This window comes from Agelaius phoeniceus, chromosome Z, assembly GCF_051311805.1.
Source record: "Agelaius phoeniceus isolate bAgePho1 chromosome Z, bAgePho1.hap1, whole genome shotgun sequence".
Lineage (NCBI taxonomy): Eukaryota > Metazoa > Chordata > Aves > Passeriformes > Icteridae > Agelaius > Agelaius phoeniceus.
This window is the reverse complement of record NC_135303.1, coordinates 61,444,935-61,470,629: the sequence shown is the minus strand read 5'-3', so window position 1 is coordinate 61,470,629 and position 25,695 is coordinate 61,444,935. Positions and strand designations below refer to the sequence as shown.

General features: G+C 34.6%; 1 protein-coding gene across 1 annotated transcript in view; it reads left to right on the top strand.

Annotated features, from left to right (window-relative positions):
* CNTLN (centlein) overlaps positions 1-25,695 on the top strand; it is a 180,616-nt gene that overhangs the window by 142,777 nt on the left and 12,144 nt on the right. The window contains 5 exon segments of the mRNA XM_077172188.1: positions 3,496-3,660; positions 6,948-7,042; positions 8,698-8,824; positions 10,414-10,542; positions 10,906-11,091. Coding sequence (XP_077028303.1) covers positions 3,496-3,660; positions 6,948-7,042; positions 8,698-8,824; positions 10,414-10,542; positions 10,906-11,091 — 702 coding nt within the window.

Here is a 25,695-nt window from a genome sequence, read left to right as displayed (position 1 = left end):
CATAGCAGTGTTTGCATCTGCCAGGAGTTTAGAGAAGCTTTGCAGAAAATGGGATTTTACACATCGAAGTATATTAGCTTTAGTTTACAAAATGAGTAGTAAGATATGATTATGTCACTGCTCAAAAAACGCATCAAGAATGCCTGATTTACATCCTGGTTTATAATTTTTATATAATATATTTTGCAAATATAAATGTGGGGGATTGTGTGCCTTCAGTAGCAATACAGTATCAGCTCCTTCCAACAGAAATGTTATATTCATACATGCCAGTTGCAGTAGAATAGTGACTTCTGTAAAATGAGCCCAAAGCCCCTTATGGAGTGATTGTGATGCCAGGGAGCAAGAGGCCATAGCAGGAACTTCCTGTGTTGAACCATTGGGCCTTCCACACAGCTGTGAGCAGAGAGTTTATAGTGAACAGCCTTGCTGAGTCACTGGAAGTTTTATACTGACTGCATAGAAACTGGGTTTTCATCACTTACTCCTTTGTGAACAGCAGTACAGAGTGTCATGGGTATACCAGGAGCAAGGAGATTAAGATAGATGGATGTTAAAATATTGAACCTATAAACATCTGTTAAGCCAAAAACACTCTGGAGGAGGTGCAGCAGACAAAGGCCGCTACATCATAGAGGAACAGCAGTAGGCTGCCTTTACCAACATCTGGTCTAGCTGATGTTGAAGATTCTTCTACCTTTCATCCTGGTGACCTCTTCCCCTGGAGTAAATTCTTTTTTCTCTGTCATTCAGGATTTGTGTCCGTGGTAGCACATGCACAAAACTTTTGTTGTGTCTGAAAAATTAAAAAATAATTAAAAACTTGACCTAAAGTATAGGCAGTGGTGAAGAATGCTAGGGTAATGAACTTGTTTCTTAAGAAAATGCAAGGACTATCTTTTGGGCATAAATCTCTTGATAGGGCAGGGGGAGTCTGTTTTTTACATCCCACATGGATTTACATAGGATTTTCTCATAACTGTTCAGTAGATAAATAGTTAAAAATAAAAGAGTAATGCAGTAGAATTATCAGTCCTGTAGTACATTTACAAAATCTACAGCAGTATGAAAAGACAAGTTATGTGAAATGTCTGATTGCAATTGCATGCCTGTCTGCTTTTGCGAGTTGGGCCCTTGTACATCATATGCTACCTTCACTCCATCCATAGTTCTTATGCTGTTTCTGAATTCATGTAGATTCTTTTTTTAAAATCTTTTTTTCTACTTCCTTAAGTAGTTTCTCTAACCAACTGTCATCTTTAGTACCTGTCCCATGAAGACCTTTTCTTTTTGAATGTATTTGCTATAATTTTTGAGAATGTAGCCGGTGCAATTCATGTTGTGAGCTATCTTGGGCAGATACGGGCATTTCTAATTTTGAACAGAGATATTGATCTAGCTATGATTTTTTTTCTTTTCTTTTTATGAATAATTTATTATAGAGACACTGAATCATGAAATTCTGCATGTAGAAATATTGGTTATACTGGACAAATTAACATAATCGTCATATTTTTCTATACTATGTCCTTCTGTATTTCTGCTGGTTTTTCTTATTGAAATGGTCCATATTTTGTCTTTTACTCTGTAAATGTAGTAATTATGAGAATATCAGATTAAGGAATAGTCAATTAGAAAATACAATATTGCTCTCTTGTTTAATAATGACAACAGACACAGACGGGAATGGAAAGATTAGCTCCTTTACTAAGAACAGTACTTAGCTCGGATACATATGTAAAATGACCACTGACTTTAATAAGTGCGCTTAGTAAATATGAAATAAATAGTGTTAGATTTTTAACTTTAAATACCAGATGAATTTTCCTTGTACCGATGATATTTTTTTAGGCTAATGCAAAATATACAAGCATTCTTTTCTCATTCATAATGGGAATTACTGTGACTCTCTTTTATCTGTATATATGATCTTCAGATTATAGTCATGTGAGTGTATGTTTTTATAAACACATGTATATGATTTTTTTTCCTAATGATATCAAGCTGTATAAAATCTAATTTGTAAATTAAATAATAAACTGCTTGAGAATAGAATACTTAACTTCCACCTTTTTTTGTGGATTTTTAAATTTGCTTTTAGGAGTGTTTTTTTGGGGGGGGGGGGGTTGGGGGTTTTGGGGTTTTTTTATGTTTATTTTTTTTGATTTATGGTTAGATATTTCATTTGGCATCCGCATATAATCAGGCACACATTTAGTTATTTCAAGCTGTCATGTATCTTCTCATGCTTCTGATCAGGATTCTTCACAAAATAAGGGGTTTTTTTGCATTTTGAGGTATTTCCATACCACTTTGTACAATTGTTTCTTATGTTAAGCTACTGTATTACAGTCTTACATGGAATAATAAGATAGCATTTTAATAACCCTTGTAAGGCGCAGAGAGCTGTTAGGCCATTGTTGGCTTTCAGCTGACTACAGTTTTGTGAAAGTTAATCACTAGCATGAAGATTATTTCCGTTCCCCTTTTTCCAGAACAACATTCAATATTATTTAAATTAAAGCAATTATTTAAAACATTACTTCTGAAAGGAGTAATGTGAAATATATTGGTACAAAGATTGAGTAAGTCTTGTTGGTTGTCGGTCAAGTGCAACAAGACTGAGAGTTTGTTTGCATGATATTTATTTGAACTAAATCCCTAACAAGGCTCGTCTGCTAATTGGACTTAGCATTTATGTTGCTAAGTGAGAAGCATTTTGGCTGCAGTATAGGGTGGTAAGACCTACCCAGTGGAATAAACAACTAACATCTGTTATCCTGTCCTGCTCCAGCTTGTCTTTTACCACTTAAGTACTTCAGCCCTAGAGTCAAGGTTATGGAATGTGCAGTTCTCTGGCTATGGTGCATACATTGAAAGGGATGAAATAACACATAGGTAAAGACCAGCCAACCAGGATATAGTTAGTGCAGCTGGTCCACTTTGCTTTAACCTCTACAAGCCCTACAAATATCAAAACAAAAGCCAAGAGAAGCGTGTATGCTTTATAGCAGTTGTCAACACAGCAATTGAAGTGAGCTTTCAGTGGTCACCATTATAACAGATTTGACTTTTAACTACCCTTAATTCACACTGGTATCTACGACACCATGGTATTCATATTCTGTGTAGAAAAAATTGCTGAATTCCAGGAAGGCTCTAGGTAAACATGTTTCAACAGTAGCTGCTGTTACAATTTCGTATGATAATTTTTGTTTGTTGAAGTTGAAACTGCAACATATTCAATCAAAATTGAATTATTTTGCCTATAATTTTAAAATAATTGCTTGTTTCCAGTGGTAGTAGATTTCTTTTTTCTGCCAGATTTGATCTTTGCCTGTACTAGAGAATTCAACCAACAGCTATGCAATGTAATTAGAGGTGATATATACAATTGCATTCCTCTTGAACGCTGAACTGGAGAAGCATCTCATACAATCAAGCAGAAATGTTTTTAGGATGAAATTGTGATTGTTTATTCTCTTTGTAAAACAGATTTTGACCTCCAACATGGCCAAGTGGCAACAGGAGAAAGAAGATCTACAAGGAAAATTAAAGTTGAGAGAACATCTGCCTCAAACTGCTGGCAAGAGTGAAGCCACACCAGCTCCTTCAAAGAACATTGATTTAGAGATGAAACAGCTGCAGTGCAAACTAAAGGTGACAGAACAGATTATCTAGTGCTGAGGATAATTTGTATGAGCAGTAGTTCATAACTGGGTCAAGCAGGCATACCTATACTCCCATATGCCTATCATTTGTATATCATAGCCAATGATTAGCAGCTTAGGTGTTAGATTGCCTTTGATGGTAAGTAGAAATGTATTCATAGACAGAACTAAAAGTTCTAAAACAATTTCTGCAGATCAAATAGGCCAAATAGGAGCCTTGGTGGGTTTTCACACAATGATTAAGTAGATCTTGTTGGAAGGGGCTGTGAAATTGGTTTGATGAGAATTCAGTTGATTCCTTTCTTCATCTAAGGAGAAAAGCAATAGCTGTATGTGAAAGTGGAGCAAAGAATTTGAGGTAATGGGGCAGCAGTGTTGTGTGTGTGTCAGTGTTGTCTTTGTCTTCAGAGAGACTTAATTATTTTGTATTTGTGTAGATTAGCTGCTAGGAAAATACTGACTGATTGATGATTTCACTTTTCAGTCTTGGGTGATTTTGTTGCATGTGAATGATGCAGAGACTCGACTGTGATGTTCTGAAAGCTTTCTCAGCAGGTGGCCTGTCTCAAACACATTAATTCTTCTTCTCTTCTCACTGGAGGAAATATATTTGCAACAGTATGTCTTCAAGTTTTTTTTTTTTTTTCCAATTGTTTTCTGTTAAATAGTAGAGAAAAGAGAAAAGGTCAAAATGGTGCAGCTTTGTGCTGCTAGAAGAAACTCAACAGTAGCAAGAAGGCTGCCAAAGGATCAGCTAGGAGAAAAGGCTCTGTTACATGGTCAACGTAGCTGACTCTAAATGCTGGATTAGCTGTGCTAGCACAGGAGGTGTGGGTAATGCTCAGACCTCTGAGCTGTTGATGGTAATCATGGTATTACAGATCGTGGCTATTGGACACTGGATACATAACATCTAAATTCAGGGATTAGTAAAGGTAGGTCACATTGATAAAGAGATGAGGCCAGCAGGGAGTAGCCATGAAAAGGCACATAAATTGATCTGCTTTAATTATGAGAAAGAGGTCTTAAAACCATACACACTGTCTTCTTGAGTATTGCTTTTAGTTTTGGGATTAAATAATCTGATTCTGTTGCTGTTAATTAGGGTTGTACCTTTTAGATGAATATCTTCATTATCCAGAAACCTAGCAGTCAATTGATCTATGCAGGTAGGAAAAATAAAAAAATGGGGTTTATTTTTTAAAACAGTTTAAGAGTAACACCCATGCTAGAAGCCTACTCTATTTGTCTGCCAAATGTGAACTGCAAAATAAATTGCTGAAAAATCAAAGGTTTTTTTGTTTCTGCAGCAGAGGAAATATTTAGCAAGCATATATAAATCTGATATCAAAAATACTAGCATGACTTTTAATTCCTTCTTAAAGATATTAAATTTTTAATGAAAAAATAAATCATGTATGCAAAACTATATTTAGGATGGAGATAGTCTGTGACCCCAAATGTATGTAGTAGAGTAAATTCACTGTTTTCTGAATTGGATGAGAGTTTTGAATATTAAGAGCTCAAAAACTACTTAAATCAAGTTTCTGAAATTCTTAACTTTATTTAAAGCTAGTTTAAGTCCTGCAAGTCATTTCTTAGCTGAAGAATTTGACAAAGGGTTTTCAATTATTGTTCCAGGCTTTCTAGCTGACTTAAAGATGAGACGCATAGTTATTCTCCTGAATATCTGAATGTCTAAGCAGCAAAAGCTTTCATTATAGCTCAAAATGTCCAAGTACCTGGCCTTGCTGGTTAATTTTTTTTCCTTAGCGCTGTCTTTGCAGTGCTTGTTTACATTGTATGTATTGACTCCTTGTATCTCTGCCAACAGGAGGAAATGTGTTAAGTGTGGGTGGTGAGTTCGGAAGCAAAATACCATAAGCATATGTCTTTGCCTCTGAATGTGTGCAGAGGCCCACCTAAGTACTCAAGTTCGTGTCTGGTGTGGAAAGCACGTAACTGGGTGCTCTACTTTACGCTAATGGAACTCAAGCTCCACAAACAGGTCTCAGGAAACTCAGGAATATTCTGCTAGCATACAACATTTTAACAAGTTTCTGGTTATACCTCACATTATAATAATAGTAAATAGACTAGACAAGTTATTAAGAACAATATTTTACATCTAACTATGCACACAAGAATATATACTCCCCTTGAGGTGCACAGAGTTATGTGCAATACTCCCATTAATGTTAATAGGCATTACAAGTCTGCACTGAGCAGAAAAATTCTCCTGAAGTATCATTGTTTACAGCATGTCTGATCTGTTTGCTTATTGTTCATACATAGTGAGTAAAAAGCTATAGTATGGTGGCTAAATCTGTATACATATAGGCAGATACATACTTGGTGCATATGCTTAACATGTATCTTTTGGCAACACCTTTTGGAGTTCTGAAATATCTCTATGTGGTGTGCTTGAGCTGCCATGTCAGCAATGGCATTCAATGCATATGGTCAGATTGCTAAGATGGCTACTTGGTAAATGTCTTTTTTTTTTTTTTTTTTTTTTTTTTTTGTAAATTTCGTTTTTTTTCTTTTTTTTCCTGTAGAATGATTCAGTTTTTCTGCATTTAGATCTTGGGCAGATGATATGTGTAATTGCCTGGAGGAATAGAAGCACTTTTTTTCTTATTATATACATATGAGCAATGGCCAACAACTGTATAAATGTCCTTCATTGGAATGACATGTGCCTGAAAATTAGGATCATACCTAGTTGCTAGTGAAATGTAGAATTTGTGTTAGTACAGACAAATGGAAATGTCTTTGTCTTGTGCTTTGAATTTCAGGAGACATAAAAGCAACCACTCTTGTAAATAGTCTTGTATTTCTTAATACTTAAAATGAAAGGAATTACTGGACATACTTTCTGTAAAGATGTAATTACTTGTGCTGTAGAACTGTACGTACAAAGATATAGTTCAAATGAAGATCCAGTTCTACTTCTCTTCTGTTACATTTTATTCTAACCATGCTATGCAAGAGAAAATGCAGTCCTGATTGGTGCTTGCAAGTGTCCCAGAGAACATCTAGTAGCCATACAGTATTAGAACAATGGAAATGTACTGATTTTCATCAAATTTTCCAAGGAATGTAGTTCAGCTGAAGTGTTTCTAGGAAGTAAGAACACTCCTTTTATACCAGCTAATTTCTAAGAATCTTCATAAAATATATGGAAATTTACTCAGATAATTTTTTCCAAAATTTACTGTTGACTGTGATCAAATTCGGTCTGCTCTATTTATATTTTAATGTTTTTCAATATAGAATTCGAACACTGAGATCGCTAAGCAATCGACCACCATTAAGTCACTGAAAAAACAAGTCCAGGAAAAAGAATGGATTCGGGAGCTGCCAGCCAAGTATGGTGCCTCTTCTATCCATTGTGTCTGGTGCCACCCAGTGGCAGCTGTAAAATTGCTACAGCGTCAACTGATCCTCGGCTCTTAGGAGGAGAGCGACGCGTTCTTTTTACTGCAGTCTTGCATAGTGTTACAGGGACGTTTTTGAAACTGGAACAGTTTATGCTTAAATTGCGGTTTTCATAAACTGATGCAGCTAGGTACAGTATCTGTATGGCAGGAAGAACACCTTAGGTCGGAACTCAGGCTATTTTATCCTTGGTGTGAGTTGAAATGAATTCCTCAGCGCTGTTAAACACAGTCTTTCAGATTCAGTAATTCTTTGCCTAGGGGCTAAGAGACATGTCAAGGTTCAGATGCTTAAATAAGATTAAATAGCTAGTCTTATATTCATAAAAAAGTTCAAAAGGACAGTTGTATTTGTTTCTATTTGAATTGATTCAGGTCTATTATTCATTTTGAAATTCAAAAATTGTCAAATATGCCATTGATATTTTTATTCTACCTACTGTAACTGATATGATGCTGTTCTTCAATTATATTACCATCTCAACTTTAAAAAAAGCTGTGTGTACCTGAATTTCTTATCTGCCCAAGGTTTTAACTCCTCTAACCCTTCTGATTTTTTAATTGAAGAAAGAATGCAGTTTTTTATCTGAAAATAGTTCATTTAAAAAATAGAGAGCCCTAAAAATTATTACATTATAGATTGGTTTATTTTCTGTTTCAAAGTGAATTTTTCCACTGTAAGATTTCAAATTTAAAATAATTCTTGGATAGCATGCTTTCTTTATAAAATAGATATTGTTTTTTTATAAGCAGTAAAATATAATAACCAAAATTGCAGTAAGAGTATAAAGGTGAAATAGATCAAAGAAATTTTTAGATGCATTGTATTCCTGGGTTTTTTTAAAAATACAATATTGACATTGTATTAAGAATGTTGTATTCCTGAATATACTGCCATTCATTTTGCTTTCATTGGAAAAAAATCCAGATATCTGGAGATATTCAGGTATTGCTTATGTTTATATTTAAAATATTAATTTGTGTTATAATGGTGGAAGCATTCTATAAGGCATAATTTTCTCACTGAACAAAGATTACTTTTTAGTACATGAGAGTTTTGCAGGTTTTACAGGAAGTTTCTGACAAAAGCTGATGTTATTTCTAGATTTTGCATTTTATCTCATCTGACACACAGGGATAGGGATTTTTCAACTATTTCCATGTATTACTCAGTTGGAGGAAAGGAGTCTTCCCCATTTCACTTTCTTTTGAAAATAATATTGCAAAAAATAGTGTTTGAATGATTGAGACATCAAAGGAATTTAATTAATTGAATTTTGTGGGCACAGCAGGTTTGTTTTCCCTTTTTTTGATAATAGTTTCAGTATTATTGTGATTTCAGTTCAGACAAGCAAAAATCAAATCACAAATATATTGCATATTTAGAAAAAGATCTGTTAATAAGAGACTGAAACTGGGTTTAGTACTTGAGAACCAAGTAAATTGCAAGAACTGCATCAGCTTTCATTTTTGAAAGTACTTTAATGCTACAGGTATGATAGATTGTCTACTGCCTTTATACCTTTTAGTTGCATATTAACCAAATTTTCTAGCAGTGATATGCAGTCCAACTTCTCCCTCTGCAGAATATCTGAGTTGGAGAGGGACGTTACTATGAAAAGACACTTGATAGAAGACTTAAGGTCTTGCCTAAAAGCAAATCAAGAAAATGAGAAAACCTCAAATCAAATATTGGAAAGTCTTGAGAGAAAGGTACTTCTTTCTTGCTATTCCTAGTTTTCAAAAACGCAGAAGCTGGTGGATTTACAGAAGTTGTTTCAACACACTATACATATTAAATCAATATATTGCTTAAAGCAAAGAACATACAGTTAATTGAAGGGTGTAATTCCCTCCACTATAATTTGTATGAAATCAGTATATGGTGATAGCTTGAATGAATTCAGCATAATTTAATTTATCTTTGTTATAGGTGTAATTAAATATTAAAGTATTCAGAACACACAGTTGCAAGGATATGCTGTAAGTAGTGGGATTTAGTTTTATGCACTGTAAGTTCATAAAATATAGTAGACCTGAAACAAGGGTGATTTTACATGACATATGCTAATGAAGTCCATGCATCTCTCCTGGCTATAGTAGTTAAATGTTTTAATATGTTAATCTGTTTTCTACTACAGTGTTATGAATGATTCACAGTTCTTAGCTCAAGTAATTCTAACTGTGTAGGTAGTGCTTGACTTCTATAGCAAATTATTTTCTCCTGCAAAATTTTAGGATGATTTCACTGAAGGTAAGATAATTTGTATATGACTTAGCCTATTTCTTTTATCCAACTGATGCACTGCACTTTAGCCTTCAATGCCAGGAGAAGATCTTGATATTTGGTTGTCTATCAGGTTATGCAGCTTATGACCCCAAAATAGAAATGAACAACTGGCCAGCTTGCTTTTGTTTGCCTAGAATGCAAGTGCTTGTTGAGTGACACAAGCACTATTCCTGCTTGCAGTCATACAGCATTTTCAGCTCCAAAGAGAGCTAATGTGTAACCCTCCATGCTAAAGATAAGGTGTTATTAAGAAGTCCACAGCCAGAAAGTGAGAATGTTAAGTAAGCAAGGGATCTAAGGTATGACATGAGAAAAATACCTGGTTTTGGTTTTGGATAAAAGATTTAGAATGAAATAATGTGCTTTAGTGCTGTGCTTTGAGTATTCGAAGCACTTCATTTCCAAAGAATCATATTCCATACATTATTTTGATTATTCCATGTGGAAAATCAGCTTGATAAATTTTACATTATCTTCAGCAAAAGATCAAAGAAATTCCCTGTTACTCAATATTGTCAGGAAAACTTTGTGATTAGCACTGTAGGAAAGCTGAACGATTTTAAGGAGCATTGGTTTTTTTCATTTTTACCCCCAATCAGTGTTTGCATTAGTTATTCATTATCTAAGAGGCTTTACAGACTATTAACATATAGACGATTCTTTTCTCAGCTGAGTTTGAATTTATGTGTTTCTCTCTGACAAAAGAAATTAGTGAAAATTGTAGTTTACTCCCTTTTGCAAGTGCTGTGGGTCTAAAATATGTATGAACAAACAGCTCTCAGCTTTTCTTCATATTTAATGCCAGTCAAAACTTTATGTAACAAGGTTGTGTGTGAACTGATCTCTACTTGATAAGCAGTAGAGATTTATTAAAGTCTGCATTTCAGAAAAAGATACTTCACTAATATAGTTGTATATTTTATGTAATATAGGTATGCTTAGCTCTGATTTTATTCAAATCTTGAAGTTTTCTATCTTGATAGTCAGTGCTCTTGGCCTTTCATTATTTCAGGCGAAGGCACTGGCTGATGACAAAAAAGCTTCCATTGACTCAATGAAACAAAGGTTTAATGTAGCTATGAAATAGAAGTCTCAGTATGAGCAGATGTATCACAAAGCCAAAGATGATTTGGAGTAAAAGGTATAATTAGAGTTTTGATGGCTCCACTGTAGAACTTTTTCATACCTTACTTTAAAATGAAAAGTTGCAAGGTCATCAGCTTTAACTTTCAGTACAGAAAGGGGGAAAATAGCAGAATAATTGTAATCTGTCTCTCTGATGTAATTCAGTCGCACTTCTGAAATTTACATACTGAAACATGGACATAATGACTGAAAATGAAATTACTTTTTGCCATGAAATTACATACTATATGTTGCAAGTGGAATATTCTGTGATGTCACCTATGGTGTAGGAGGTTGGTTGTTCATTCGTTTGAAATCTACCATACCTCCCCATCAGCTTTTATCATATCACTGCTGTGTCTCTGTGGATGTTTTTCAGGATCTCAAGATTACTAAACTCTAGAGAGAAGTGATTGAGATTGAATGTGCTATGACTGAGCTTGAAACTGCTGCATCTCAACAATTACATGGCTTAGCTAAGCAGAGTACACAGGCTTTGGAAACTATACAGAAGGAGCTGCTGCTCACTAGTGACAAAGTAGAAGAGTTCAAGATATTTGTGAAGGTTTGAATATTGGTTTTCTTTTGAATGTTCACCTGAACAAAGGTGCTTTTGATTGAAAGGAAAATGTAAAAGATTAGGCAAGGCTTGGATGCACTTCCTGTTCCGGAACAGTGTTTGTAGTCGCTGCAGTGTTCTGGTGTCAGGTCTGAATAAAGAGAAAGAATCACTACCTCTCTCCCAGACTTTCAAATACTTCCACAACTTTTATTGGTCATCTTTTTATATATGGCTGACATATACTTGGTCCCAAAAGAAAGTGCTTAGTTTCATATCAGATTACTTTGCAGCAAATAAATTCCCAACACATTTAATATAATAATTCATATCTATTGATTATTGTGAATTACTGCCTTTTCCATATGCATGTGCTTCTTGTGTTAAAAGTACTATATAAGGAAGCCTCTATGTTGCAAAATGGAAAGCAGTTTTAAGAACAGTATGTAGGATATTGTTTCCTTATATTCCTTCCAGGAAAGTGTTCACAACATCAGCCTAATAGACTTCAGGAAAGGTTTGAACAATGCTCTTGAGCACATGGTGTGACACCTGGGGATGGTGCTGATCAGGGCCAGGAGTTGGACTTTGACGATCTTTGCGGGTTTCTTCCAACTCAGAATATTGTGTGATTTTATTAATGTAGTGTATAACTACTGTATACCAACTTTCAAAGAAGGCTATTGTTTATTAGCCCATGAATCAGCTACTTCTCTTCTGCTCTTGGTTTGTGTAGAAGTGAACTGCTTTCAGATATGTTTGAGCAAGACTGAAGCATTCAAAGTAAAGGGTAATGGTATTTTGATGCACTGGAAAAAGAAAGCATATAAAGTCACTCTACGTGGCAGTGTTCAGACCTTTAGCATTTGAAATCATCCCATGTTCAGCTCTGTTGTTAAGTTCATAAAAATCTCCTTATGAAAAAAGACTGAACAATGTTCGATATTGCTTTGGAATCCGAAATTCAAGTAATTCATAAGCTAACTTATCCAAGGTGAAAATAATGACTGGTTTTCATGAAAAAATCCATGTTATTTAAAAAATTAGATATTTTATTTTTAAAGTTTATTATTAAAGTGATTAATATTTTCTGTTTGCCTTTTGATGTAACTGTTGAAAAAGAGGTATAAAACTGATAATTATGCCTGTTCATTCAGAAATATGCTGCCTATTCTTGAACAGACTATAAAGTTTCATGAGTTTATTCTAATACTGAATGCTTACTCTAAGAGGAAGATATAGGTATTCTTTCCACAGCTGCATGCTTATTTTTGGCTAAATATAGAAAATCCTGAATTAATCTAATGTATTATCTATTTTTTTTAATTAGGTACTCCTATGTCACTGATGGTGGAGAGAAGCAATTCAGTCTCCATTCAGCCTGCTAAGAACTTTGGAATATTTTCACTGAATAAAGTGAAAGTAGCAGTTACAGAAAGAGGGAGATAAAAAAATCATGCTATCAATATTTTACATAGTTCCATAATGAAAAGTTTTTCAAAAATTAGAAAATGAGAAAGTAAAAGATCTTCTGTTCTCAGAAGTAAAAGTAGTGAGCAGGATCTATTAGCAACTATTATCTTAACTTCATTCATTGTTGAAGGAGATGACAGCTTTGTTGTTAATTACCATGAATATTCATTAGCACTTTTGTGGTTACACTAGATGTGAAAAATGTAAATATGAAATAATAATAATAATAGTAATAATAATAGTAGTATTAGTAATAATAATAATAATAATAATAATAATAATAATAATAATAATAATAATAATAATAATAATAATAATTTTGCCTGAATATAAAGAATATGCATGCATATTTCAAGTAACAGTTTTGCTGATTGCTGTTCCTCTGCAGAACAATTTTTTTAAAAGAAAATGTCTATAAGTAAACTAGTTTGTTTAGTTGGGTGCTAAAATCAGATTTTATTAACAATATACCACCGTAAAAAAGTAAAATCCTTAGCAATTCAGTGGAATTGTCCAGAATATGACATAAATCCTGTTAAAATATCTCTTATGTTTCTGATGTTGTAATGAAATATTGTGATAATACTTACTGTAAAAAATAGCACTAGAGTGCAGCTCTTCTTTTGAAGTCTGGTCTGCCTCATTTCTTTTCTTTTGGATAGCTGTCAGGTTTTTGTCCCCTGACCTTGATGCTCACTCCAGCTCCAGTAATTCAAATAGTTTTTTCTATATAGAGATCAAGTTTCACCTATATATATATATCACTTAAACAGGTTAACAAAATTATATGATCCTCTAATCTTTGTCTGCTATTCTGGTCACTTCATAGGCTTTACTTGTCTTTTAGAGTGCAAGTGTAATTTTCTCCTCATTCTGAAACTGAATGCAGTTACTTTTTCTACCCATTCCACATCTCTTGTGACATTATATAGGGGTTTTTTAACATCCAACAATTAAATTGTTTCTGAATCGCTAATTAAGTTGCTGCTAGTTACAGCTATAAATGGGAGAAGAGGGCAACTTTAGAGAAGAGTGTGAGTGTTTATAGCAGGCAGTGTTACTTGCTTTTAAGGTTATTGATAATACAGAACCACAGGATCCTGGATCTATTTGGGTCAAGATAATCAGTTACAAAACCTAGGGAAGAGGCTTGTGGTAGAAATCTGATATACACCAGTGGGTCACTGTAGAGGTGATGACTTACTAATTAAGCACATATTTGTATTGGAATGTTATAAAATGTTGTATTGCTGTGGTCACCCCAGTTTGGGACCCTTACGCAATGAGCTAAAATCATTAGTTTCCAAAAATACTGAAAGGAATGCTTGTAAACAAAGGTTGCTGTATCCAATATATTTTAAGGGACTATTGGATTTATTTTTGTTGGAGTGTGGGATAGGAATCAGGTATTTTGTGCAGAATGACTTTCAGAGGGAGCCAACAGAGCACCTGAAATAGGTTAATTCTGAGCAGTTCATTTTTCCAAAGCTGTTATGAGGAAGATAAAGGCTAGTAGGAAATATTAATAGAAACTGTGGACTGTAAGAGTTTATTAAGTAACAAAAAAATACTGTTTCATAATTAGATGGTGACTCATTATAAATATCTCTTTCATTCTAGTGGAAAGAGAGCAAAATATTTAGAAATAAAAGGCAACATAAACAAAGTGGAAAGTGGATTATAGATAATAACCTGAAAATATAAGCTCCAATGGAATATAAAAAATGAATAAGATGTTGAAGAAGTCAAGAGGAAATCTTTGTGTAGTAAGGCCAAGAACTGCAGTAAACAGGCAAGATTTACAAATGTACTACTACTAAGGTAGCTATTATGGGGGAGATGTAATCTATTATTAGATAAAACAAATTTGTAACTGTGTAACGATAGAGTGAATAAAAATATAAAATAAATAAAATTAATATGATAAAATTGATACTTCCGTTTTGTGTCTGGAATGAAGTAGGAATGTGTCTGGAATGAAGATGCTGCAACATCCTTAATCTATTAGTAGCCAAGAGAAGATTTTTAGAATTTTTATAGCTTACCACTTTATAGAGCTGGTTAAGAAATATTTCTCTTACTGATACTCATTTTGAAAAAGTATTCAAAGTTAGTGCATATATATTACAACACTGCCTAGAATCTAAAAAAATGATAATATTGAGTCAATATTCAGAAAAGTCAGTATTTTATTTCATTAATCTGACCTGATTTCTGAATAAAATACTGATAAGAAATTCAATTATTAAAGTATTAAAGCATAGGAGTATAGTTACACTTATTAGAGTACCTTTATGGAAAGCGACCTGTATTGAGTAAATCTGGTTTTTTTTTCTGGAAAGTAGTACAAGTCAGTTGATAAAGGTTACTATTTGTTTTAATATACCTTTTTTTAGGGATCTCTGACCTACTACTGAGATGTTCAGATTAAAAAAATAGCCTATGCAGTATCAATAGTATGTTAAATGGATTAAAAATAATGGACTGCATGGATTAGCTCATGCAGTCGATCTGGAAAATAAATCTTAAAATGTAGGTGCTTTTTAGAGTTCCCTAATGACCAGAACTAAACTTGATTATTAAACATTTCCTTACAATTTATATCATGGTAAAATTTGTATGTAGTATATATCAAGACTAAGAATTAATAATGAAAGTTGGTCTTTAAATATATCAACTAGGACAAATAAAGCAGTTTTATTACAGAAAAATGCAAACTACCTGGAAGAGGGATCAGGTGGCTCTGATAGTACTTCAGGTGCATTTTCTAGAGCTCATGTCTTTATCCCACCCCCTGCTTCCTTCAGCACCACAAATTCTTTTTGAATCATACATTCAATTTTTATGGTGTACCATTGCTCAGGATATTCTATAACATGTACTGTCAGATCCTCAGGTGGATCTGCCAGTTATGTGAAGCACAGCAACCAGAGCAAAATTTTCTTTGTTGTGTGTTTGCAGTACTTGTGAGAACTCATGCTGAAAACAGCCATTGGATAAAGTTAAAAAATTGCTATTAAACTGCTTGACTGGATTTCTATAGAAAATATAGTAGAACATACTAGTTTATTACGAAACTGTCTGAATTCCTGCATGAGTTCTGTTTTCTGGCATGTTCTATTTTTTTATCTTCCTCTAGACTTTGAGTGACCCTATGTTTCTCTCAGAGGCTTTTGTAAGCCAAGACTCAGTAGTGATATCTGTCCCATTCAACTCGTCCATCAGCAAAACTCACTTTACTCTGCGGTGATGATGCCTGTCTGAGCATGAGAATATGAGAACTTTTCTGACCTTGAGCAGGATTGTTTTGATAAGGCATCTGTATTCAGCTATGGTGGTAATAAATAGGTGATGGCAGCTGAATGCTTCGAAATCAGTTGAGTGCGCTTCTTACTTCCATACTACCTCTGTCATTTGGGACTTGTGTGCCTTCCACTGAGGATACCCTCTGCAGCACAGAGCACATCTGGTGTGTTCTGGCATTGTTCTTGGTAGGTCTCCAGTACAACCATCTGATAAAACTGACTGCCAAAATCAAGACCCATGGCAGTTCACTTGGCAAGCTTAATGGATCTAAGTTGGGATCTAACACTCACCCTCTTAAGACAGCTGCCCTCATTTCGGCTACTCAGAGCTGGGCTTAAGCTAGGTGCACTTCCCCCTCACTCTCTTCTTTGACATACATCTATGTTCAGCAGCCACGTGTGTCAGAGGACTTATTTCACCTCAGCTTGGCCAAGTGGTGTTCTGCCAGTTACTTGTCATTCAGTCAGTTTATCTTACATCCTGATATATATCAGTCTCTATTACCTTTCTGCAGTTTATCTTGAATACTGACATAAGTTTTGCCATGGCATATTTCCTCACTGCTATCTTGGGCTGTAGTTCAAAATACAGGTTTAGGTAAGTTAATGCTTCTGTTGAAAAGTTACACCCCTGAGTGAGCCTCACTCCTCATTTCTGCCCTTACGCAACTTCCTCCCTACTCCGTTTTTCAAATGTCATCATAGACATTTTCTGGGTTGATTGTGAGCTGGTTCATGAGAATTCAATTAACCTTCTAAAAGCCCGCAACACCAGTTTTGTGTATCACAGAAGGTCAGAACAGGGACAGGTTTACATGGTTGTAGGCTGGAGATGCTGGGACTGCCCCTTAGTGGCAGTGCTAACTGAGAAGGCTATGTAAACTTTTTCCTGTTGCAAATAATTGGTAATTAATGACTAGCCATATTAAAAAATCCCCTTATTTGGCAAATTCTGGTTATTTACTATCCTTGTCTTTTTCTCTTGAACTGTTCTGTGTTGGCTCAAAATAGAGCATTGCTAGGTAATATGTTCTTCTCAGGATAGCTGTATAGAGATCATGTCCTATTTGCTCTTTATCTATAAACAAAACTATTCAAAAATATTAGACATAACTGAATGGGTTGGAAGGTACGGATATTTGGGAAATATTCAGTTGGTTTTTATCAGTTATTCAGTTGGGTTATAACATGAGAGCATCACAAATATATTGCTACAGTCTTTACTTTGTGTCACAAAGTCAGATCTTCAGATGGAAGGAAATCCTTGCAGGTGACTCTCAGAATTCTCCAGTTACAGTGAGACAGCAAGAGATGTTCTTCATAGAACTTTGCTGTTGCTGAATATATTCTCAAACCCTGTAGACTCAGTTTTCCTGGCAGTACTAGTGCTCCAATGTCTTCAGGTCCAGGATGCGGGGAACATAATTTTTCAGATGGGTACCAAGATCAGATGCAGAATGATCATTTGTTTCTGTATCTGATAAAAGAAGCACATAATGGGTGACTGTAAAACTCAATAATTGGCAAAACCAGACTAACTTTTTGTTGAAATAGAACTATGGTATGCTGTACAGATGAAATCTGGTTTATTTTGAAAATTTTATGCAACTGTATCTGAACTGTGCCTATTTGGAAGTGTTGTGTGACCAAACTAAGATTTCTTCAGTAAGTCACTGGGACATTTTGCAAACAACAGCAGATATTATCACATAAATCAGCACTGTCAGTTTTGATTTGGAAGTGGACATCTTTAATATGACTTCAAGTTGCTAGAAAATTCTCCCCCCTGAGGCACTTGAGATCCAAAAGCTAAGTATATTTCATTTATTACACTCCAAACTGTCAACACTTTACCTAGAAAAGTATACCCAGAGTGACTATTTTGTATTGTGTGGAGTGCATGATAAGTCTGTCAACCTGTGTTCAGTCAGAATCAGCATAATATTTGATTCCAGGAATATGTTCCACCATGACGAGAATCGGTAGTCTTACCTGTAGAATACACACCTTAAAAGATGGTATCCTATATGAAAAGCAAAATTTGTGTAACTGAGAAAATATCACCATTAAAAAAATTAGGCATTTATTGCTTCTTCTTCATTGTACATGCTACTTCAAGAAAAAAAGTAGAAACACAGCTTTTATTATGAAATATCAACCTTTCTTGGTTCTGAGAAGAAATTGGTGATAAATTAAGCTAATCTCCATCAGGATTACTCTGCATCTGGGATTTAAGCAAATTGAATCAGAGGCCTGAATAGTGACAGTGAATATCTATTAGACTGTAAACAGAATAATAGGCCTTGTGAATTTTAATGAATTAAGTGAATGGCTGAATTCTTATGGTTTACAGGAGGCATATGGTTAGTGATACATACAGTGTGCCAGGAACAGCATATACTGTAGAATTCTTAATGGAAAAAATCTTGATAAATAAAATGGAAGAATAAAGAGGAAGATGTTGAAAAGCATGTCCATACTCTACTTATTCTTTGCTTTTTAGACTGCGAAGGATAGCAGTCCAGTTTGGTTTTTTGACTATGACAGATAAAGACCATAACAGATGCAGTTTAAAATATATTGAATGTTTACAAATCCTACTTGTTACCTAATTCTGTATTAAGAATTTAAGGATGTTGATTTAGATGATTCAATTATGTAACCAAGTTGTAAGGTATGTCGGTTTTTTGTAGCTATGCATGTATATCTCATGCAAAGTTTAGATGCATATCTGACATACACAGGTGATTTTGTTGATAATGGGGCTATTTTCATTCTTCCTAGCATGCAAGAGAGCCATTTTCACAGGCTGTGACTCTATAGTTGTAGATACCATGTGAACAGATCCAACAAACTTGAACTGAAGACTGTTTCCACTAATCTTCAAAAAAATTCCATTTGTGCCTCAGTAAAAAAAAATTAAAATCAGAGTAAGTTCAGCAGAGAATGGGATTGAAACAGGATCAGCTGGATCATCTAGGTGCTGCTTGGAGACTCTGTACTGCACTTCCTGGAAGTGTCTAGATCCATCTGGGATTTCTTTAAATGGATTGGAAAGACTTCTTTTTAAAGCTTTTACTCCATTCTCTGCTGGACCTAGAAAGGTGCTTTGTTTAAAGATAATGGCCAGTTTGGGGTCTGAAAGACAGAAACAATATTGACTGGAAGAAGGACTGACTGGAAGACTTCAGGGGTGGATACATGAGTACACACTAAAGGCTCTATGCTTGAAGTGATTAGAAACACTTTTGGCAAAAAAACAAGAAAACTAGAAAAACTTGGAAAGGAGGACAAAGGTCTCCAATAATGATTTATGTAAGAGTTCATGTAGAAATAATTGTTTAATGTATGTCAATCAAATTGCTAAGAAAGCGAGCTGAAGCAAGGAGAACATAAAGCACTCATTCATATAGAGGGTCTTGTGAAGTGTCCACAATAACTTAGGAAGCTGGGAGTTAAGGGGATTCCCCAAGGCACATGCCAAAAGGGCTACAGAGAAGTCGGAAGAGTTCTAGGAAGACTGAATCATTAAGAAACCCAATAAATTACAGTATTCTGAGAAAACACAGTTGGTAAATTTTATGGGAATTTTTAAAAATCTAAGTAATGCCAGAGATGACCTCTTAAGTTGGGTTTCAGACACATTTGTTTCAGCAGTGCAGTGTTCTTACACAGAGCATCTGATTTATAGTTCTTAGGCTTTTTGTGTGTTTCTGCAGAAAGATAGCATAAGCTTAGACACTGAGCTGAGTGTCAGAAAATCATGGTGTTCTTCACATCTTGGTCACTGACCTGCTATGTGACCTTTGGAGTGTTGCTTCACCTCGGTATTTCTTGGTCTGCCCTGAATATCTTTGTTTTCTGCATCTGGTACAGCTGTGCTGACTTTGTCTGCCCTAACTGTTCAAGATAATAAACTCCCTAAGATCCAAGGCATCTCTTGCTACACATGTGTGAAGCTCTAATTTCTGTCAGTGCCTTTTTTTTTCCCCTCTGTGTAAATAACTGGTAATATATGAAGTTTTAAAGGAATGATAGTAGTTTTACTAGTACCTGTGTAAATCAGAAGAAATTCTGTTGAAACCAAAGAATTTACAGCAGGCAAAAAATTAATATAAATGAGGTAGTACTGAAATGCAGAAGTAAATGGGACTTTAAATTATTATTATTGCCCATTCCACATAAATAGAATTTTAGAAACCAATCTATTTTGACAGAAATATTCTGTGTGTCATCCCATGCTGATTATATATATTTCAACTCATTCTCTGCTATAAAGAAAACTATTATTTTTTCTCTGTTATAGGACACAAAACATGGTAATTGTGCCGAAAATCTAGCAACAGTACAATGAAAACTATGGGGTGTTTGCTGATATTTAACAACCAGCATGAGTCTGAAAACATTTGGGTCTACAGTTCAAGTTTTGGACAGTCCTAAAGCTTAATGTACAGGAGAGATTAGATAATTGTAAAGCTGTAAAATTATAAATGACTATAGGTGTGTCATATTAGTAGGTACCTGCTGTATGTTCTATAAGTAAAGTGCAATAAATTCTACTTAAAGGTATTACAAAGAATTTAATGAAAAAAAGCAGATTTTTAAGATGAGATTTCAAGCATAAAGTATGATAGCTAAGCAGTTCTCAAGAGAGGATTAGAAAACAAAAAGAGAAAAAGCTGACCAGTAATACAAAGCCTCTTAATTTTTATTCACACAGGGAATTTTGAAACACGTGAATGTACCACTAAGAATGTATGGTATATTTTCTACTGAAATACAAACTATTTTGTAATTGGCCATAGTAAGTCCATTGCTGTATCTTTATTTAAATGTGCCTTGTTTTGAAGACAATCTAAAATTAAAACTGTCCATGACTTGAGTCACTTGTCTATGTATTTGTAAAAAAATTGAATTTTTTTAGAACATAGCACGATGTATTCCATTTCCTTTTCTTATAATGTCAAATATAGGTTGAAATGTTTTCAGTAGTCTTCCCTATGGTTTCCTGCACCTTGAGATGGTTAAGCAAATGCAGTCAAAAGAACATTCTCAATTTTCTACTCAGAAATATATGCTTATAAAGAAACCATTTGTTTTTAATTGTTTTCAATCTAGAACAAAGGTATTTTGCTCGAGTGTGTAGGATGAGGTATTTTGGAGAAATGGGGAGCCAGCCAGGGAAGACTTCCACCCCTAATGGCAAGTAGGAATAGCACAATTTAGGCCAGCATGGTTTTACAAATTCAAATCTTGCCGTTGATAGGGATCAGATTATCCAATTTTATGCAATGCAGTTACTAATTCCTGTCACTGTATCTTATTATGCTTATTGTATTTTACCTGGGTTTTTGGGGTCTTCAGTACTAAGTGCCAAGTTTTGTAAGCAAATACTGAAATTGTCAGGCCCTTTTTATAGTGTATGACTTGAAGGATTTTCAGAAAAGCCACAATGGGTTTAGCTTTAGTAGTTGAGACAGAAATACTGTGCAAATCTGTGTACACTTCTTCAGATGTGTGGTGTGGGGTGTTACAGAATTCACCTTTTCTAGTTCAGAGCCACAGAGAATGCAGGGCCAGGCTAGGATGTTGGACTGAAAACTGAAGATAGCTTTTGCTGCTAGAATAGAAGAGAATGATAATATTTTAAATTACTTAAATGAATCTTAGTTATGCTGATGTGTGTTCAAGTTTGCCTGTGTTAATTGAATAATCAAGAAATCATGGAAAATGAGGTTGTAGATACAACTGCGATATCACATTATTTTTTACATTCAAACTGCAATTTCTCTATATTTATGTATAATGGAATTCTTTCAGGTCATTAGGTGAGGCAGTTCTTCCAAGCCATGTGTGCTTTCATCTTCCACTTATCTCTGTGAAGTTCTGAGCACTATTCTCAGTGCCAATCAACATAAGACTGTTTAATTTAAATCATATATATTGTTCTGATATCTACCTTTATAGGATGTATTTCTTCCTTTCAGATAGTTATTGAATTAGCCTTTGAAACTTTGCATCTCTGTTAGCTTTTAGGTATCACACTAACATTCTCTAAAATCACTAAATTGTCTTAAATTCTCTTGAAATTCTCTTAAATTATCTTTTTTATTTTGGGGGAGTTTAACAAATTCAATGTATTGTTTTTTTACTTTATTCTTAATGGAAAGATAATAAAATATCTTAATTCCTTCAAAAAATACACAGTACATCTATGTATATACATGATGTATCTCATAGTACATAAAACTATGAGACACATCATGTTTAAACATGTATCTTAATAAATTCTGGAACCACAGCAGAAACTGTGACTGTAGACAGGCAAATAAGACCAACTCATCACCTTATAAATGTGACCTGTGTGACATTGGTAAAATAATGTTATTGCCACTTTAATATTTTGCCACAGAAGTTTGAATACTAAACATGGTGAAGATTGGTCTGTATGTCCTCTACATCTTTACTTACAGGGCATCTGCTGAGTCTCTAAAAATCACATGTGATCTGTAAGAATCATAAGAATTAAATCAACCAACTGAGGCTTTCTCCTTCCCTTGGGTCAGAATGCTACATGTTATAGCCCTAAGCAAACCAAGTCCATTGTAGTGGTCTGTTTCTGTGTCTTGTCTTGTCTCTTTTCTGATAAAAAAAGGTTATGCCTAGAAGGTGTAGTTTTTTCAAGTGAATGAGCTGCAGTAATTTAAATAACGTATATAAATATATATTAAATAACATATTTTAAAAAATTAAATCCCTATAGAAGAGTTTTCAGTCATGCTGTGATATCAGTTTAAACATTACTACTGAAAGTATTTTAAAAGTAATTTTTAGAGAGAGAATAAGGAACAAATAACTATACTTCCATTTAATGTTTATTTCAGCTGCTGAAATGGTTTATGACATAATCTCTTTGTGTAATTTTGTCCATTCATTCTGTTTTGTTTTGTTGATTATGAGGTATTTGGGGTTGTAATATTTGTCAGCCTTTTTGCAGCCTGAGGATCTGGCCCAACTTTCGGCCAGCAATAAATATTCTACCACAAAAGTAGAGTTCTTTGAGATCAGTGTTCAGTTCTCTGAAATTTCTCTTATTATTCACAGACATCTTCATAATGCTTTTGACTCTTTAGGAAACTAACCTTTTTTCAAAAAACATTTTCCACTTCATTTTTGGTTTAATACTTTGAACCACATCCATATACTTTTCTAATGTACAAAACAAGTGAGTTTCTAAGAACACATTACTTGTATCTAAGGACATCTCCATATTGAACTACACACACAATACTATATATAAAATAGTTCTGTATATTATATTCTTCTATGCATTTGTGCTTGGTTGACTAGCAGCTGTAGTGGTTGGCCAGCAGCTAAACACCACACAGTTCTTTGTTGACAGGGGCTGCTGATTGCCCCAGTAGGACTGGGGAAAGAATAGAAGGAGCAAAAGTGAGAAAAGTTGTGTACTTGTGTGTTGGTAAGGACAGTTTAATGAAGGAAAATCAGGAGAATAAATCCCCCAAGGAATGTAGATCAATACCTAGCCAGTCTCTGAGCAGACAAATCACCATCTCCCTTAGATTTTGTTACCTGGCGTATGTGGGAAATGCCCATTTGGTCATTTGGGGCCCGTTGTCCATCCCAGCTGCGTTCCCTCTCTACATTTTCTGCATCCCAAGCCCACTTGCCGAGGTGGCAGCATGAGGAACAGGAGACCCTGACACTGTGCCAGTGCTACTTAGCAATGGCTGGTATGTTAGCAGCACTGATTTAGTTACAAATCCCAAACACTGCACCTTTGAAGCTGTTGGAAGACAATTAACTACATCTCCATTTGTGCTGGAAGAAGCCAGCCGGAAAAATACTGGTCTGGTTTAGAGAGACCTTAGGCTTGAACTTGTGACAAAAAAAGAGAAGGATGAACAGGTAATTTGGGAGAGCTACAAAGATGTTGTCAAGTATGTGGAGAGAAAATTAGAAGGGCCAAAGCTAAACTGGACCTTAATTTGGCCACTGTGGTTAAAAACTAGGTGATGCTGAAGGTCTCTTCCAGCTTGGATGATTCTGTGATCTCAGCCAGATGCAGCACACTCTTATTACTATAGTACAAAATACAGCAAAGCTTTAAATTATCCATGACTTATGAGCCATGGCCTTTGACATGAGATGCAGGACTGAATCTGGCTCTACATAGGTACAGTGCAGGACTGAAATCTGGCTATACATAGGTACAGTGCTAGCTAGTGTCAGAAATCGTCTTGGGACCATTAAGTTTTATTACGCTACAAACAATAATAGTATATAAATTAACATGGTAATTACAGGAAAAGTTTTTGGCGTTGCCTTGGTCATACAACATTACTTAAGGCCATTGATCAAACTGTCTTAATTCCAGGATCAACGAGTGTCAGTATGAGTGTCACTGTTTGGGGATGTGAAGGCCCTGTTAATAGTGTGCTGTCAGGGTCTTTGTGCCATCAAGGCTTCTTTGAGTGTTTAATTAAATATGACCTTCTAATTGAAAGAAGACCTTTGTCTTTATACATCTCAAAACTGGCAAAAGATGCAGTGCTAAGAAGTGATTACATGCTGAGGCCAAATTTGAAAACAATATATTCTTATGAATGAATATTTGAGGTAGTGAAAATGAAGTAAAAAGGTTTGTAATGGAGAGATCTCAGAATTATTTGTAACCCAACATCTGTAATGTTTATTATAGGAAAGATATGGAGTTGGTTGGTAACTCAACAATTGTAATGATTAAAAAGAACTAGGAACCTTAAGGTAATTTTGTTAGAATTTTAAGCTTCTTTTTTTTCTTGTCAGATCAGGAGTAGTTGCACTGGTCTGACAAGAAGTAGTATAGATTCATTTCAGGAATTAATCAAGAATTCCTATTCTAGTTGGCTGGTAGCAGCAAACTGTGTCCCACAAGACTAACTCTGATAGTAACATCTAAGTTAGGAAAAGGGCTTTGCTAACAAAATATCCTATATATTTGACGGCAAAAGAAAAAAAAAAACAAAGATAAAATCTCAAATCCTAGTGTTACTGGTACTAATAAAGGCATTGTTATAATTCAGCATAGTACAGAAGTCATGTACTGCACTGATTTCATTTTAGGTAGCTTGCATCACCTATGTATGCTTATTAGTTTAAAAATAAACAATTTTGTAATACACAGAGGGAAATGTTTTCATTCAAATTCCTACACCTAGCTCCAGAATGCATTGGATCAAATTCTTAATCACAGAACAATGTTATACTGCCTTCAGTACACTCATCAGCAAAACCTGGGTTGCTTAACTCTTGAGTCTGTACTTTTGAGTTTGGAAATGGGTCTTTCAGTTTCTAAAAGCTGTGTGGCTTGAGACTGAACATATCTGTATTGGTGTATGAACTGACATATAAATTGTATCACTAATAAGTAAACAATTTAGCACATGAATACATTAGCATATGATGGATTTGAAAATAACAAAAGAAAAAGCAACTTAAAATCATAGGAAGACTATAAATTTCAAGGCACTTATTTAGTGATAAAATTTATATCAAAACATTATATCAATAACATGAAGGAGGGAGGTTCAAATATAGCTAGTCTCTCAGAGTCCACTTTTAAAGTCCATAAAATAGCCTTATTTTTCACATATGCTTTGTGCTTTGCATATGCTTTAGTGTATTTGAACTGCTCAAGGGACAGAGAAATTGAAGTGCAAGTCCTCCATATGAATGATCTGCTGTGATTATATGTAAAGTATACGCTTGCATATTAAAATCTATTCATTATAATTTTCTCTTTCTGTGATTTCTGCTTAAACTTGCTTTT